At 43.6% G+C, this 18,061-nt stretch overlaps 1 protein-coding gene across 3 annotated transcripts; it reads left to right on the top strand.

Moving 5' to 3' along the window:
• Positions 1 to 2,634: 2,634 nt before the first annotated feature.
• OARD1 (O-acyl-ADP-ribose deacylase 1) lies at positions 2,635 to 16,608 on the top strand. Of its 3 annotated transcripts, none has more exons than XM_033918513.1 (6): positions 2,635 to 2,695; positions 5,823 to 5,885; positions 7,879 to 8,023; positions 9,666 to 9,724; positions 14,646 to 14,758; positions 16,341 to 16,608. In XM_033918513.1, exons 2-6 carry the CDS (start codon positions 5,847 to 5,849, stop codon positions 16,441 to 16,443), a joined length of 459 nt encoding a protein of 152 aa, XP_033774404.1. In that variant the 5' UTR covers positions 2,635 to 2,695; positions 5,823 to 5,846; the 3' UTR covers positions 16,444 to 16,608. The 3 variants fall into 3 exon arrangements, with proteins under 3 accessions (XP_033774404.1, XP_033774403.1, XP_033774405.1); XM_033918512.1 differs by lacking the exon at positions 2,635 to 2,695 and adding an exon at positions 2,732 to 2,895; XM_033918514.1 differs by lacking the exon at positions 2,635 to 2,695 and adding an exon at positions 2,816 to 2,834.
• The last annotated feature ends 1,453 nt before the right edge of the window (positions 16,609 to 18,061 follow it).

The raw sequence follows: 18,061 nt of genomic DNA, 5'->3' as shown, positions 1-18,061 counted from the left end.
ATCTATTCTAGTGTAAACCAAAAACCAAAAACAACTGCAGACTATGTACAAGATGCAGGCACTGTTTATTTCAAACTCTAATGGTATATACAACCTTATTACCAACCGAGGGACCCAACATGGTCCGTGTTTCGGACAACAAACCTTCCTCAGGGGTCCGTGGTAGATAAGGTTTTGCAACAAACAACATTAAAGGAAAAAAACAAGTGCTGGATTGTAAAAAGCATTGCAATCTCAATGGAAAAGCATCTTGTACATAGTCTGCAGTTGTTTTTGGTTTTTGCTTTTCGTTTGGTTTCGCTGCAGTTCCTGTTGGATTTTTCTCTTGTTTGTGATCTATTCCAGTGTATACTTATGAAGGGGATTTTTAAAAATAAAGTAAAACTTTGGAATCTCTTTGAGGCACACCACTGTACCTTGGCACACAGTTTGAGAGACACTGATCTAGCGGGTGTCCAGGAAAGATCACCTCTGTCACTAGTGAAACTCATTTTAAACTTTGAAGTCCCAGATGTAAGAAGATTCACAAAGTGGCCTTTTTTTTTTTTTAATGAATCTGTAGATAGCTGCTCCTGCACTCTTGGGGGCAGCGCTCTCCCCGCCCTGAGACCAGCAGCTTCTCCCACATGTGGAATAATTGTTCTATGGGAGTGTTAATGAGGTACCACATCGCAGTAAGCATTTCATTCACTTTGATCCCTGAGGACATGATTAGGAAAACAAAGTGATGGGCCACAGTTGTGGGGCTGAGTGTCCCTAAAGACGTCTGGTTGACTTCATAACGTGAACAGTCTTGCCCTCTTTCCGTTGTTGGAACACACACATAGGTGTCTTGGGGTTCATAAAGAACTTTGTTTTTTGTACAGTATCACTGTATGTGTGCCAAAGTGCGGACACCTCAGTTACTGGAACAATACTATCCATTTGTTATTCAGCCACCTAATGAAGTGTTTCCTAATTAAACTTGAGCTCAGAAAAGAACAAATTTATCTCATTAGCTATTACTGGTAGTCATAAAAATATGTCCCCCTCCACCACCATTCAGACAGAAACCTACCAGATCACCCCCAACTATTCCAATGCTGATCTCCACCCACAATTCTGCCAGATTATGTGATTCTTAACTGAAGACATCATATATTTATTTTACATAACACATTATATACAAGTTATGATGATTAGAAATGATCTAGCTAGGTCAGGATTTCTCAACCCAGTCTCAGAAAACACCAAGCTAGTCTGGTTTTCCAAGATCTACACAATGAATATGTGTGCAATAGATTTTCATATGATAGTGCATGCCAGCTTATGCCACGGATACTCATTATGTGTCCCAAAGTCTGAAAACCCCTGGTCTAAGGTATATAACTGACTTTCATGGTCATCTTGAGGGTTTTGAAAATGAAAGCAGTATATAGACTGGTTAATATGGAAAATAAGCACAGTTCATAGCTCATAATCCATGCCACAGTAAGAAACAAGCACTTAGCTATAGTTTGTGCTGTACTGGAACTTCCAAACTTCACCAAAGTTGCGCTACAGTCCAGGTAGGGTTGCCAGATTTTACGTCAGTAAAATCCAGACCCCCTAGGCCTGCCCAGTTCCACCCATCCCTAACCCATTACACTCCAGCTCTGCCCCTGCTGCCTCTTCGTCAGGCAGAAAGGCATCTGCGCATGCCCCCCTGCCGATACTATCAAATTTTTGCCTTCCCGCCACTGCTGTGTACCTTTTCCCGCATCCCTGGTGGTCCAGCGATGTATGCTCGTTCTTGCGGCGGTGGCAGGGGGGGGGGGAAAACATTGTTAGCATCGGCCAGGACGGGAGGGATCCCTCCTGTCCAGGCCTACCACTAGACCACCAGAGGGGGAAGAGGGTACAGGGCAGGAAGGTGGGACAGGTTGCACAGGGATGGGGGCTGGCTGAATAGCCTGGTAGGGCAGGGAGGGAAAGGGGCTGAGTGCAGAGCCTGGTAGGGAAGGGGGTTGGGGGCAGAGCCTGGTAGGACAGGGAGGGAAGGGGGTTGGGGGCAGAACTTGGCAGGGAGGAGGGATGAGTGCAGAGCCTGGCAGGAAAGGGCATGAGCGAGGGGACACTGGGTGCAGATCCTGGCACGGCACTTGAATATTAAGCCCCCGTCTTATACTCGAGTCAACCATTTTTCCTCCTTTTTGGGGGAGAAAAATGGGGGTCTCAACTTATATTCGAGTATATACAGTAAATCCAAAAGCAGCTTCTACAGGGTTTTGTTTTGGGTTCTTTTTTATTACTGAATTCAATTGCCAATTAACTCTAAGATGTGTTAAGTTCAAAGAATGACATGGGGAAAAATGTGTCCCCGTCCCCACCAGCTCTGTCCCCCATCTACGCCCGGTGGATAACCGCGGGTACTGGTCCCGGTGTCATCTTCTACAAAACTAAGGAGGCAAGCTGCTGGGTTTCATGGAGCATTTTCAGCACGTCTTGTGCTCTTAGGTACAAATTGTCTGGAATCCGAAGGAGCAGCGCGGCCAGTCACCCACTTCCTAGCCAGTCCTGGTTTTTGAATCGGCGCACACCTAATTCTGCCCATCGCAATCTGTGCAGCAAGTCCCGCGATGAACTTAGCAGAAATCCAGGGCTGGTTTTTGGTCTCCCTCCTGGGAGATGAACAGTGTGGCAGCTCTGAGAGGGAGGGACCGAGCAGAAGGCAAAGGTAGGCTGGGGCGGGTGTTAAGGATGACGACTAGAAGGGGCGTGGCATAGTGGAAGAACGGAGCCGGCTGCCCAGTCTGTCGGAGTTAAAGCAGGAAATGACGTTTTAGCGTTCCCGGAAGGCGGAAGGGAGAGGCGAGGAGAGTGGGAGCGGGAGCTTCAGGGCATCTAGTGCCCGGGGAAGTTTTTTTTCGCCTGCCTGTATGTGGCTCGTTTTGTTCTCTCGGAGTCGGGAAGCCTACAAGAAGCTGCCCTAGGCGGTCTCTGAGAGGGAGGGGACAGTTGAGGGGGGGGGGGCAAAATCCTGACCCTCCTAGCCTGGATTTTACTGTTAACTTACACTGCTAACCAGGCTTTCTTCTCATCCCAGTCCTCGGGATACGCTAGCCTAGGGGTGTCAAAGTCCCTCCCCGAGGGCCGCAATCCAGTCGGGTTTTCAGGATGTCCCCAATGAATATGCATGAGATCGATTAGTATACAATGAAAGCAGTGCATGCAAATAGATCTCATGCATATTCATTGGGGACATCCTGAAAACCCGACTGGATTGCGGCCCTCATGGAGGGACTTTGACACCCCTGCACTAGCCAGTGGGGTTCTCGGCAACCCTCACTAAATAGATGCATACAGTGGAGCTCTGTCTCATGCATATTCATTGCGGATATCCTGAGGACTAGCTTGAGAACTTTTGGGGCTAAACTATAAAAATAAGTAAGGAAACCCAGCGTTATCCAAAAGCCGTTTTAGATTAGGAAGAATAATCAAATTGAGGTAACTGTATTTTAGCAGTTCTCCCTGTCATTTTGACAGTCCTTGCAAGCTTATGCCTCAGCTTTAAGTTTCATCAGAAACAATGTGTAATATAGCTAAATTGCTAAATAATATTGACAGGTTGAATAAAAACCCGAGCTTTTGTGTGCCATAGATTTTTCTTGTCTAAATTTCCCAGCCCCTATGGCTTCCCTGTCCTGGCTCATAATAAGCAGTACTGCCCTATGGCTTCTGTGCCTTGGCATAACTGTGGGGCACACTCCGCTAAGTCTGGGCTGGGGTCCATTGGTCTAACCACTTTCTCTAATGATGAAAATATAGGGGATAACTTCATAAATGATTTTTTGCATGCAAAAATCTCATAAAACTACTTTGTAGGTACATCCATGAAAGTATGCATGGGGCCAAGAAGCATATACTTTTACATGTTGGGGGTGGAACATGACAGTCATGATTTATGCATATTATAATATTTATGTAAAATACATATGCACATTTGATCATAGAAATCTATGATGCCTTTATGGGCACTCTGTTCCATTACCCATAGTCATGTAGAGTGGCCACTGGCCAGGTATTATAGTTCAGATAAAGACTCCAATAGCCCATCCAGTCTGTAGAGTAGCAATTTGGCCAACATGGATAAATGTGTACACAGATTCTTATATGAAACGTGGTACTTTTTTTCTCTTCTCCAATTTAAATAGAGTTCCTGTCTCCTGCTTAAGTAAGCACAATAGTCCTGTTTTTCTTGGTTTAAATTTCTTATATGACACACATGGGCAACACGCAAATTTTTAAAAAGGTTGCAGATGGTGATCCATCATCAGTTTCTCTATTCCTATCCCCTTCCCTCCACACAATTATTTTACATTCTTTTACATAGTCTTCCTCCAAAAGGACTCAAGGCAGTTTATACTATAAACTGAAAAACAATTTCAGTCAATAAAAACCCTGGCCAGATTACAGTGTTCCCATCCCACTTATTGGGGAAAATCTATCTTCTCTATTGCTCTCTCTTCCACTTTGCTTCTAGGTTTCTCCCCATTACCCCCCCCCCCCCCCCCGATAGTTTGCTCACCAATTCAGTTATTAAAAAGGAGGAGTTCAAAAGTGATATCCTTCTGCAAAAGATGAAGTGTGCAACTTAATTTTTCTCTTCTTCCCTCCCATGTTTTGCTCCATAAATCCTAATTTTCTTCAGCTACTTCTTCTCTCATTATTCTCAAGTTCCTTTATATTAACTGTTTTCCTCTATTCCACTTATGCTCCTATCTAAGTAAAATGGGTTTGAAAATGGATGTGGATTTGAAAAGTTGATTTATTGCTGCCAGGCTTTTGCACTTGCCTCAGTCAAACCAGTATTCCAAGCTGCTGACTTTCCTTTTACAATTTTGCTTTCAGTGCTAAGTGGCCCAGTTCCTGAAGAAAGACTTGAGGCCAGGCCTTGTTTTTAATATCCCTCTTCTGTTGCCTTCTGATACTTGCAGTGTTGCCTGCAAATGGAAGAAGCAGAGATTGACTGGAATGCAGTGGCCAGTCAGGACAGTGTCTTTCTGTAAAGTGGGCTAGTTGGTAGTTGAAATGCTTTGTTCTAGTCACTGTGCAATGTGTCTAGTAGTCCTGAGCGCTAGGGGTATGCACCTGAACCCGTAATTTGCTTGCAGAGTGATATCACTCATCTTTCAACTCCGCCTCCCCCAGTTTTGTGCAAGCAAGTTGCTGAGATATTTTTCTGAACTGCTCTTAAACCAAGAAAAACTATTATTTTCTGGGGTTTTCCTGTTGTTTTAAGTTGGAGGCTTGGTGCCCAGATGTTTCCTCTTGTTGGGGCGTCTGCCTGGGAGAAGACGCAGATTCGTGCGGACCTCAGGCCTCTGTTGTAAAGTGCTGCATAGGGATTATTTTGTGATTAGAAAATGTTAACTTAGAATTCCTGATGGCATGCAGATTTTCATCTGTTATCACTGTTAGCACAGTGGAATTCTGGACAGATTGTCAATCTAATTTACTAATGAAATCCCTCTGTATGCATATTAGTGAGACATTGCTTGTGTGTCTGGAAATTACTAGGGAGGAGCACTGTTCCCTATAAGCTGAGCGAGAGCATTCTACCTATAGAATGGGGGGGGGGGGGTGCTGTTTCCCTACCACATTTTGAAAGGGATAGGCAAGCTCTGCAGAACTCCAGGGAATCTACTGTTCCTAGTGATTGAAAATACAATATTAAAGCACCACTTCCCACTGGCCATAATGCAGTAGGAGGCCTCCTGCTCAGTTTAGAGGGAACAGGGGTGAGGGAAGACCATGACCAGAAGATATTTGATGAATGAAACCTCTATTTCTCTTTCTTACAGCTGAAGACAATCTGTCATGTGAACATGGCCAACAGCCATTCTGAGCACCCTGCGGCTGGCCAGGTATGCACAGGTGTTCTGTGCTAACTAAATATAATAGAGAAGATATGAAATACTTTATTGAAATATTTATTGAAAATATATATTCTTAAGTTTTCTTTAACTCAGTGGATACACACATAATACATCAACATGGCAACAGGGAATAGCTGCATTTACCCATTTGAATTGGTGCTTTTTGGGGGGAATTTTTATTCTGAAAGAAAATGGTGGACTATTTTACAAATTTGTTTTATTTGAAGGCTTTCTCTTCAGACTTGTTTGATTATATGTCAGATAAACATGTACAGAGGAGTAGTCTAAAGGCATTTATCTGGATAAGATTGTGTGGATAGACGCCTTAGCTAGCACTATGTAGATCAGTGTCTCGCAAACTTTGCCAAACCGTGGCACACTAAACCTGGTGGCCGCTGCTTGAGACATCCAGAAGTGCGCGGACGTCGATGTGATGATGTCCATGCACGCGAGAAGGCCCTCCAAACGGGCCCTGAGCTGCCAATTAGGGATGCTGGAAGGGAAGACGCGGGGAGAGAAGGAGAGGCCTTGGCGCCGGCCAACTGCCTAAAGGATGTGAACTGCTATCTGCCACTCACAGAATTCTGCCAAGAGTAACTATTTAAAAAACTGTGCCAACTCAGCTCAGTATTGCCCTCGTAATTGGTTTGTTATATTTAATGGATATAGTTAGAGAATTATACAATTATGTCCTGTTGCCATATTATTGACTTGGTTGAGGTATTATCTATAAGGTTGTATAATGTAGAAGGATAAATATATTTTTAGTAAATGTTTAAATAATAATTTCGACACAAATTTTTATTGCCTACTTGAGTCCTTTCAAACCTAGTCATTTATCGTTTCATGGGTCTCGTGCCTCAGTTGTATTCCATCGCTGTTTGTGGTCTATTTACCAAGTATGTGACAGTAAGAACAGCACTCTGCTTTCTTTTCTTCACCTACTGTGTTTCCCCGAAAATAAGACAGTGTCTTATATTAATTTTGGGTCCAAAAAATACACTAGGGTTTGCTTTCGGGGATGTCTTATTTTTTTCATGTACAATAATCATCTCTCCCTTCCTCTCCTCCACTCCAATTCTTCCTGTTTTCTCACCCCCCTCCCTCCCTCGTGCAGCATCTTTCTTCCCCTCTCACCTATCCCTTTGTGCAGCATCTTTTTATCCCTCCCATCCCCCTGTGCAGTAGAACCCCACTGACCCTCCCACCATGAGACTGACATACCTCCGCTCCGAGGTCTAAAGCATCTGAATTGACGAATCTGATTTTTTTCAGCAAATCAGGTAGCACTAGTGTCAAGAATGGAGTCGGGGACATTCCGGGGGGGGGGGGGGAGGGGGGGAAACAGTCTTAACTAGAGCTTATTTTGGGGGTAGAGCTTATATTAGGAGCATCTTTATAAATCATGCCAGGGCTTATTTTCTTGATAGGTCTTATTTTCGTGGAAACAGGGTAGTCCCACCATGAAGTCTAATTTAGCAACTTCTCTACCACTAATCCAATGTAGGGGATGGAGCCAGGAATTCATGGATGCAGGTTGAAACGTGTTAAGCAGTAGAACATTATGTCTGAATGAGAGGGGAGAGATGAGGGAGGAAGAAAATCCCTTTTCTGGGTTACAAGTGAAGTGGGCGAAGATGGTTGATGGGCAAAAATGGTTGATGTTTTAGCAAATATAAGAATATCTCTGAAGAGGATGCAGTCTGGTGCTTGAGTTGGGATTTGAACCAGCTTCTTTGAAATTGCTCATTGAAGCCTGTCTAAATAATGAGCAATGATACCCTAAGCAGTAATATTCCAGGCTTCTTTAGTGAGATTTCTCTTTTTAACCACCAGTGAATCCAGAGAGAGGGAGAATAGTAGGGCTGACATACACATTTTTGCTGCTTGGATTTGATGTAAGAAATTGTCAGTGAGGACTAGAGCTGCATCCCAGTGATTCGGACTGGAGGCTTTACTTGATATCTCTGCTTTTTTTCAGATCAGATACATCAAGGGTGATCTTTTTTCATGTCCAGAGACAGATTCCTTGGCTCACTGCATCAGTGAAGACTGCCGAATGGGAGCAGGCATCGCAGTCCTCTTTAAGAAGAAGTTTAACAGAGTGCAGGAGCTGCGAGAGCAGCGTGAGTAATGCCCCAAAAGGTTACTGCTAAAACAATGTGGCATTGAAGTCTCCTGATGCTAACACCTGCCAGTATGCTATTCAGGAGTTGGGCGTTGCATGAACGTATTGAATCTCTATATTGTGTAAGGGACTGAGGGACTTTCCAGAGTGGACATAATGTCCCTTCAGATCAGAGAATCTGAGCATAACTGAATCACAGAAGTGATGGGGAAGTTTTGCTTTCTGCTCTCTAGTAAACCTGTGCCCTTCTTTTCTCTTCAGGCCCACCACATGCCCTGGTTGGGACAGAAGGCACCATAAACACATTTGTGAGCTTGCACAGTGTTAATGCTGCTCTTTACAGGTTTCCAATGAAATCATGTCATTAGGGCAGGAGGCCTGATGATCTATTTCCTGTCTCCTCCTTGCATTAACTCACCTATATAACATTGGCACCGTAACAGCTTACAAACTGATTAGTATAGATAGCCTAGAAATTTCAAAAATGATTACTGTGCCAGTGTACGTGCTTGGTGGCACACGCAACAGAGGTTGCCAATCCTCTGCATCAGATCTAGTGTATGTCCTTCTTCCCAGGGAGCTGTAGACCCAGTCATACGAAATGACATTCTGGCTTTTCAGCCTCATTAAGATCATAGCTTATGTTTTGGTTTTTTTTGTAAATCTTTATTCATTTTCATTTCTTACATCAAGTGAAAATACATACTAAAAGACAATTATTTCATAACACTTGAATTACATTCAAATACTCTTATGATATAAAATAAATATCCCCCCTTTTTGTCAATATTCCTATTTCCAAATAAAATAAATTACCCTCTCTAACCCCCTATATATTCTATCCATGTGCTAAGATATCTGATCATTAGAGTAACTAGCCAATGGTCCCCATATTTTTTTAAAATTATGAATATTCCCTTGTTGTAACGCTATCATCTTTTCCATCTTATATATATATGGCAAACTGAATTCCACCAAAATGTGTAATTTAATTTAGTATAGTCTTTCCAATTTTGAGTAATTTGTTGCATGGCGACCCCTGTCAATATTAATAATAATTTATTATTATTTGCAGAAATCGGACTCTGAGTTCTCATTGCTGTACCAAATAATATAGTATCATATGAGAGTCCTACATGGTTTTCTAATAATTTATTAATTTGGGGCATATGCTTATGTTTTGTTTTTGTAAGGCCCAGCTTATTCCTAATCTATTGTATATTTTTTTTAGTTATATATTTGATATATTATTGTTAGAAACCACTTTGAAGCCTTTCCCAGAAAGTGTCCATAAGATGATTAATTAATGAGTTTATTAATTTTTCACCTGGGTGCAACAGTTGAAAACTGCTCATGGGGGTTGGGGGGGGGGTAGTTCCCCTTGCCAGGTCCACCAGCAAAGTTACTTGTCTGTGAATCATATTAAAGCAAACCTTTACTGTTTTGATGTGATTTTTCATTTTGACAGTAAAAACTGATTTGGCCATCAGGCTTCATTGCTTGTTGCATAGAGGGATTACTTCTGTGTTGAATACAGTGAAAGTAATAAGTGGGATGAGTTCCACCTCCCTAATGGGTTCCTGGGAATCTGGCTCTGCTTCTCACTTGCCAGATCTTTGTTTTTTGACTTGTGTCCTCAGAGAAGAAGACTGGAGAAGTGGCCATTCTTAGGACCGGGGAGAGGTTCGTGTACTATCTGGTAAGGATATTCCAGTAGTAACATATTCCAGTAGTAACACTTTTATATTACCTTTGAAAAGTAACTTAGGGGTTACTCATTCTTGTAGTTTTCAAACAATTTTTATTGAGGCCAATCAATAACCACAAACAACAGGGTTCATAACACAATGAAGTAGGTACAGTATCATATAAAGCAGATGTTCCCCAAAAATAGTGACCATTGACCCCCCCCAAAAAAAACATTTTTGCAATGTACCCTCCCCTCATCTCCCTCCCATAAATTCCTATCCGGGGAAGAGAGAGAGAGAATCCCAATGAAATCTTCAGTAGTATAACTTGTCTGGTGGCCTTGACGCTTATGGCCCCCAGAAAATATTAGCTACCTCTATCTACACCCCCCTCAACTAGAACATCAACATATTCCTACAAGCAAATACTTTCCTTCTCATCAGCCCCACTATTATAACATATTGAAAAGCAGACTTTGACTTTTTGGATCTAAAGAGGCCAAATAAGCATCCCAAGTATTTAAAAATCTTTTTCGCTGTTTTAAGATGGCCCTCTACTGCTCGTGTCTCCCAAGTGATGAGGGTATGAAGCTGAGCCCTGCATTTCCATTAAGATGGGATTCTGAGGAAACCCAGGACTGTACTATGCATTTGCAAGCAAGGAGGCACACCTTACGACACAACATGATCCTCCCTTTGGGTATCCCAGAAAAGTTTCCAGTATGTCCAACACCATCTGCTCCACTGTACCCTCAACTGTATACCTCACAGACCAAAAATTTTGAATATAGTAGCATGACCAAAAAGATTGGGAAAGTTTATTAGATTCTCTACCACATTTAAAACGTAGGGGGTGGGGGATACAATGCCTCCTATTCTATATAGCTGCACTTGGGTAAAATAGGCTCCACACAGCACCTCACCACTAATTAACTTGGGCACACCTGTAATATTTCTCAGGCGATACCATTGTCCAAAAGTAGTTTGAAGCTCCCCTTCCCAACCTAATTTTATATGTTGCAGGTCCTTATGTCTCTCAAATGGAGTCAGGGCCTTATGCAACGCCGACACTGAGTTATTGAAGTCCTCCACCCTTACAAAGAATGCTCTAATACTTTGCCCTATTGGTTGACACAGGGGTTCCCTTGGTAGTGATTCTATGTAATCTTTAACTTGACAATATGCAAAAGTGTCGTGTACCCCCCCCCCCCCCCCAGCGATTACCTAACCTGTCACTTAGAACATCTAAGGACTTCAGCCAACCTGTATCATCTAAAATATGTTCCAGTAGATACGTATAAACCTTTCTTTTCCCATTCTGATAAAGCAGGGTTGTTCATCTCTGGCTCAAAAGTTGAATTCCCTCTTAGTGGTAGTTGGTTTGTGACCCTCACAGTTTCTGTATTAAAATCCCCCACAAATCCTGCATAGATTTCAGCAAAACACTGCTACGCAAGCCAGATGGTAGGGCTCCACTTGACATATGCAGCAAAGCTTGTAAAGAGTATGGGGCGTAAAAAGCAGATTCAAATGAAATAGGTGTATGTTGCTGCTCCCTTAGCATCGTGTCCTTTTTTTTTTTTTTTTTTTTTGATGATGATGTGATGTTATAAAGACCCAGGTTGGGGATGCCTAGACCTCTTTGATTCCAACTCCCAACAAGATAAGTCCAGTCAAACCTTGGTTTGCGAGTGTTTTTGCAAGACGAGCAAAACACTCCAGCAAACTTTGACTCGCAAACCGAGCATTGCCTCGGTAAACGAGCACGTACGCGCGTCATGTGTAAACACGTTCTCCATCAATAATATTAATTGTTAATAAGTTATAATTTTTATAAGGGGAATCCATGCTGCCGCCCGTGAGCCTCTGCCGGTTGGTGTCTACTCTTCTTTTCTCTGTGACAGCACCAGCAGCAACTCCAGCCCGAGGCCCTGCTACCAGGGGAGAGAAGGCAAAGGCTTCTGCGGACAGGGCCCAGTGCAGCTCCAGAGGCACCCGAGCGGCACATGGAGGGGGGAGAGAGTGGAGAGCGCAGGGAGGACGGGATGGAGGCGAGGCTGGCCCGAGCCACCGCTGTCACCAGGAAACAAAGGGTCAGTTCAGAGCGAGTCAGTGTAGCATATAAGTAATCCCAGCAGACTTTATTGAATGCCTTCTCCACATTGAAAATTATAAGCAAAGAGGACAGTCCCTCAAAGGTATGATACTCCAGCCATGTCCAGATTTTCCTCAAATTTTTTGCAACCGAGTGGCCTTGAACAAACCCAGCTTGGGAACTATGAAAAATCTTAGGGAGTACTCTCGCCAAGTGATTGACTAGTATTTTAGCTAAAAGTTTTACCTCAAAGTTGAGTAGTGAGATGGGGTGATAGGACCCCAGTTTTGTGGGGTCCCTCCCTGGCTTCGGAAGTACTGTTATCTGAGCCACATTAAGATGTTCTGACATAGCTTCAGCATTAATCATCACATTAAACATTTTAGTAATCGGTTGTACTATATCTGCTTTCATTAACTTATAAACTCAGCTCGATATCCATCCAAGCCAGGAGCCTTCAAAGTAGAACTGTGTCCAATAGCCTACTCTACTTCCCCTTCCTGTATAGGTGCATTCAAGACCTCAAGTTGTGTTGACGTGAGATGAGGCAAATCTAACCCATCTAAGTACAGTTCTCCAGGCAAACCTGTCTCTGTTGGAGAGGCATCTAATTGAGCATAAAAATCTCAAAACGCCTCACAGATCTTTTTGTCTCTCCCTTCAGGGCACTAGGTCAGTATTTTCTTACGGCCTTCTCTTTGGGAAATCAACAGTGCAAACATTCTACCACTTTTATGCCCATGAGCATGCAGCTGAGGAAGCTTTTCGTTCAAGGTTGCTTGTATAGAAAGCAGGGCTTGTTTATTGGTGGGCATGGGATGATTCACACATTGTTGCCTTATGGCAGCTAAATGACGTGATGATTGTAAAATTTCCCGGTCTCGTGCTTTCCTAACATGACTAAAACCAAAACAAAAACTGCAGACCATGTGCAAGATGCAGGCACTGTTTATTACAATATAAATGCAGTATGGTAAATATACCACCTTATTACCAATCAAAGGACCCAACACGGTCCGTGTTTCGGACAACACCTTCCTCAGGGGTCCGTGGTGGATACGGTATATAACTGACTGCAATGAACGAATCGAACAAGTGTCGTACCGGCTCCAAAGCATTTTAGCCGTGTTGGGTCCTTTGGTTGGTAATAAGGTGGTATATTTACCATACTGCATTTATATTGTAATAAACAATGCCTGCATCTTGCACATGGTCTGCAGTTTTTGTTTTGGTTTTTGCCTGCTGTTTGTTTACTGTAGATTCTGTTGGATATACATTTTGTGCTTCCTAAAATGACTAACATATCCAGTGATTTTGCAGTTTTTCCAGCCCCTCCAACCTTTTCTGCCTCTCACTGCTACCCTGAGTGGATCTGTAGCTCTCTTTGCTACTTTACAGGCCTCCAACCCGAATTGTGCAGAAATCAGGAGAAAAGTATGCCCCTGCATTGGTTTCAGTGTGTGTCACATCAAGGGACTGTTTGCTTCCTTTTTCTGTGGGTAGGAGTCATGGACTGTGAGAGATGTATCTTGTCCTCTGTGATATAATTTGCCTCAGGAGTAGTGAAAGGAGACTTACTGTGGTGCTCTCTTCCTTCAGGGTCAGCCCCATGATGCTGGATGTCAGGGGAGAAGAGCATGGAGTGTGCTGTGATGCTGGCTTTGCCTGGCTGCAGGAGGGGGAGAATGCAGTACTGCTATTTCCTCCTGGAGATGGGGTTTCTGTGATATATGGGCCCTGCGGCATTGTCTTTGCCTGGTTGCAGGAAGGATTGGAATATACTGTAGAGATTTTGCTTGGGAGATGGATACATTCAGGAATAATAGGTATTTCTTAGGTCCTCAAAGGGGTCATAGTCAATGTTTGTCTGAAGCTATGAAGGATGAAAGGAATTAAGTAGGAGGCTGGTTTTCTTGGTACTCATTACATTTGCTGTCTTACTGGAGGAGAAGGAACAATGAGAATATAGGTGGGGGTCAAGCAATCCACAGTACTCCCTCTCCTATGCATATTGAGGTTGGAGTGCAGTATACAGTACATCTTGGCTGTAGATCTGCACTGGTACACTACTCCTCTCACAGCCCCACAGGAAAAGCATTGTTACTATCCCTACGTTATGAGAACACTTGCTATTTTCTGGACAGTCTGCCCATTATCTTCTGCGTGCACCTTTGTTTGTTTAGTTTTGCTTGGCTATCCACCCAAAGTCTTTCTACCTGCATCTCGATTGCATTGCATTCTGTCATCAGTGTGCTCACCTTAGTATTTTCCATAACATTAACCTGGAAAGCTTATCCAGTTTGAGGTGTGGCTGATATATCCCACCGTCCACATAGAACTCCTGATACAAGTAAGTAACTTTACTTAATTTCTGTGGCAAAATTGAAATTAGAATTCCATTACCACATTCTGAGGCTATGTTTAGCCCCCCCCCCCCCCCCCTTCTCAAAAAAAAATACTCAGCAATGGAAGATGCTGTGATGATACATTATTCACTGTTCCCTCTAAGCTGAGCTGGAGTCCTCCAACTGCATTGATGCCAGTGGGTGGTGGTACTTCAATATTGGGCTTTCAATTGCTAGGGACAGACAGGTTCCACGGAGTCCTGCAGAGCTTGTCTGTCCTTCACAATTGAAAATGAGATAGTAAAACAGCGCCCCCGCTGGAAGGACTGTAGATGGAGGACTCCTGCTCAACGTAGAGGGAACAGTGGATAATACCGAGTCCAACACAAAGCAGTACAAAGTAATACAATCAATAACAAATTGTAATGAAGGTGAGTGAGATTAAGGCATATCTGACATCATTATTTATTCTTTATCTTCTCTGCTCTCTAGATTTCAAAAAAGAAGGTGTCTGATAAACCAACCTATGAGAATCTCAGGAAGTGTTTAGAAGCTATGAAAGAGCACTGTATAAGGAACAGGGTCACTGACCTGTCTATGCCCAGGTATGGGGACGAAGAGAGCACTGTGTAAGAATCAAGGTCAATAACCTGGGGCAAGCGCTATGTAAGGAACAGGGTCGCTGGCCTTCGTCCAAGTGTGTCAATGGGGAGAGCACTATTTAAGGAATAGGGTTACTGACCTATGTCCAGGTGTGCAGATAAGAAGAGTGCTGTTTTTATTTTAATTATTCTTTATTGAACATTCTGGGATACCATTCACCATAACATATAATCGGCAGCATCGTAACGATCTACACTCTACAGCATCCTGAATGTACTTTTATATTAATTAGTAAAACCAATAGCAACTATCGAGCCACCTAACGCAAGGAATCATACAAAAGTAAAATACAAAAATAAAAGTGAAACCCAATCTCCACCCTCCCCACATCCTCCTAATAAGGACTGTGTTTTTTTATATGTTTGTCTAGATCCAAGTATATCCCACTCCAACCAAATCACTGGATACCATTTTTGTTTATATTTATCTTTCCGACCTACAGGGTTACTATGATCTTATTGCATCTGCAAAATTCTTCACAAACTATTTTCCATAATAGAAATGTAGGATCTTGTGTCTCCTTCCAAGCACTAACTATAGTCATCTTTGTTGCTAGAAGTAGTGTCATAACAAGTGCTCCTTGATGGTCCTACTCAAAACTCACAGTAAACAAATGAAAGGCAAGTTTTGCCAAGAAATCCCTGTCCATTTATTTAAGGCCTTCCACAGTAGGTCCCAGAATAATTTGCTTTTAGTACATTCCCTCTGTTGATGCTCATAGTTCCTAACTTCTCCAATAATAGTCCCTCTCTGTTAGCTATGGCAACTGGACACATCCGCTTTTGAGGTATCCAGTATAATCGAAGCACCAATATATATTGCAATTGCCTATAATTAGTCACTTCAGAGCAGTGATGGATGTACCAATATGCATGTTTCCAAAAGGAGTCTTCTGAGTTGCAAGACAATCATCGTTCCCCAGCCTTCTGATGATGCTGAGACATCGACCTATCCAGGGAGCTCAAATCTTTATACGATCCAAGCAAGATCTTTCTAACCATTGGAATTTTGAAAATATTCTATAGTTGTGGATATTCTGCATGAGCTTTCTTTTTTGGAGTTGGATAGTTGTGGGAAATCAGGCACTTGAAACTATTGAAACAATTAGATTTCTATGGCTGTAACATCCTGAGATGAGCTAAAACCGCCCCATCTAATATTAAGTCCACACATTCCCCAAGGCACAAAAATTCCAACCTTTCCACCATCGGTTTAAGTTACTGTGTAGAAAAAGGATGTTAATCCTTCAGTTTACTTGCAGGGTGAAGAGCTTCAGAGATGCCCTGGTCATTTCTTTATGATGTCCCTGGGGAGATTGTTGTTTAAGGAACAGGGGTTCTGACTTCCTATGGGGAGGTGGGGAGAGCACTATGTAAAGAACAGGGTCAGTGACCTTTCCATACTAAGGATTGAGATTTTATGAGGCGAGGAATGTGAGAAATATTAAACCATAGTATTCTGGACCTCTATTTTACATTAATTCAGTTCTCTCTGTTGTTTCTCTCCCCTCCCCCCCCCAACCAGGATTGGCTGTGGCCTTGATCGCCTTCAATGGGAAAAAGTCTCAGTGATACTTGAGGATGTGTTTATGGACACGCAAGTCCGAATCACAGTATACAGCCTCTGAAAGCATCTTTTCCCCAGTTTCACAATCCTCAGGATACAGATAGAGACACTGAAGGAGGCTACCAATTCCAGCTAGTTCCTATAGTGTTTCTCTAGCCCTTTTTCAGTCTTGATCCTTACTTTCCTTTATCAGGGAAGCTCTGGCAGTTTGAGAACTGGTGAGATATACCGTGTTTCCCCGATGATAAGACAGGGCCATCAAATAAGACAGCCCCCCCTTTTTAGAAAAAATTGTAAAATAAGGCACCCCCCCCCCCCGCAAATAAGCCACCCACCGATACCTGCGCTTACCCGAATCGGGTGGTACGGTGGGTGACTCCGTGTGGTCCCTCCGTCTACCGCGGGGGTTGGCAACCCGCGGCTCCAGAGCCGCATGCGGCTCTTTTCCACCTTTGCCGTGGCTCCGGTAGTGTGTCATGCAGGCGTGCATCTTACAAGTCCGGCGTCGCGGCGGGAAATAGCCATGCTGAGTGAGCTCAGCACATACACAGATGAAAGCCTTGCTTGCTGATTGGTCCGGCGGCCGTGCCGCCGGACCAATCAGCAAGCAAGGCTTTCATCTGTGTAGTGCTGAGCTCACTGCTCAGCATGGCAATTTCCCGCCGCGACGCCGGACTTGTAAGATGCACGCCTGAAAAAGAAATCATCCTGGCCGGGGTTGGTGTCATGCTCCGGAGATCTACTGCCTTCCTATCTCCCTCTCCCTTCTACCTGCTTCCGGCCACATCCCCTGCTCCGCGGCTCTCTTCGGCAACTCAGCAGTAGCGATCGACACAAGCTTCTGACGTCGGGGCCTACCCTCTGCGAGTCCCGCTTGTTTCAACTTCCTTTTTCCACAAAGGCGGGACTCGTAGAGGGAAGGCCTCGATGTCGGTAGCTTGTCTTGATCACCGCTGCTGACAAGTTGCTGAAGAGAGCCGCGGAGCAGGGGGGTGTTGCCAGGTGCAGGTAGAAGGGAGAGGGCCAGATGCAGGACTCGTGGGTGAGGGAGCAGAAGAGAGAGAGAAAGGATAGAGATACAGAGGGGACATAAAAGGGTAAATAAGGCATCCCCCCGAAAATAAGCCCTAGAGCATATTTTGGCCGTCCAAAAAAAATAAGACAGTGTCTTACCATCGGGGAAACACGGTAGTAACAGCAAACGGATCTTTAAAATGTACTTTGCTACTCCTTGGGGCTAACTATTCATACCAAGAAGAACCAAAGAGATGATTGTCTTTTGAGGGGGAAGGGTACAGCAGCCACTTCTGAAAAGTGATAGTTTGAGTTCAAAAATGTTGATGCATCACCCTGTCTTCCTAGCACCATTATATTTATTTTTGGATTCTTTGTACAGAGCTTTACTGAGACCACAAACAACTTTCCAGTGCAATAGAGATTGTATTCTGAACCGTTAGGGTACTCCATCAGTGCTCACGAACATACTGCAGATGTCAATCATAACTTTTCAACTCCTCCTCCACGGTCTTCTGCCCCCTTCAGTTCTTCATTTTGCTGGTGAGAACGAAGCAGGCGAACTGACCAGCACTTTGAGGCAGAGAACCCCCTCTAGATCCAGCTACTCTTTCAAGGAGCTGAAGCAGGCTGCAGCACCTTTTCCCCAGTACAGCCTAAGGGGA

The sequence above is a fragment of the Geotrypetes seraphini genome, chromosome 13, assembly GCF_902459505.1.
Source record: "Geotrypetes seraphini chromosome 13, aGeoSer1.1, whole genome shotgun sequence".
Taxonomy (NCBI): Eukaryota; Metazoa; Chordata; class Amphibia; order Gymnophiona; family Dermophiidae; genus Geotrypetes; species Geotrypetes seraphini.
The sequence above is the reverse complement of the archived record's forward strand: the minus strand, read 5'-3'. Positions and strand labels throughout refer to the sequence as shown.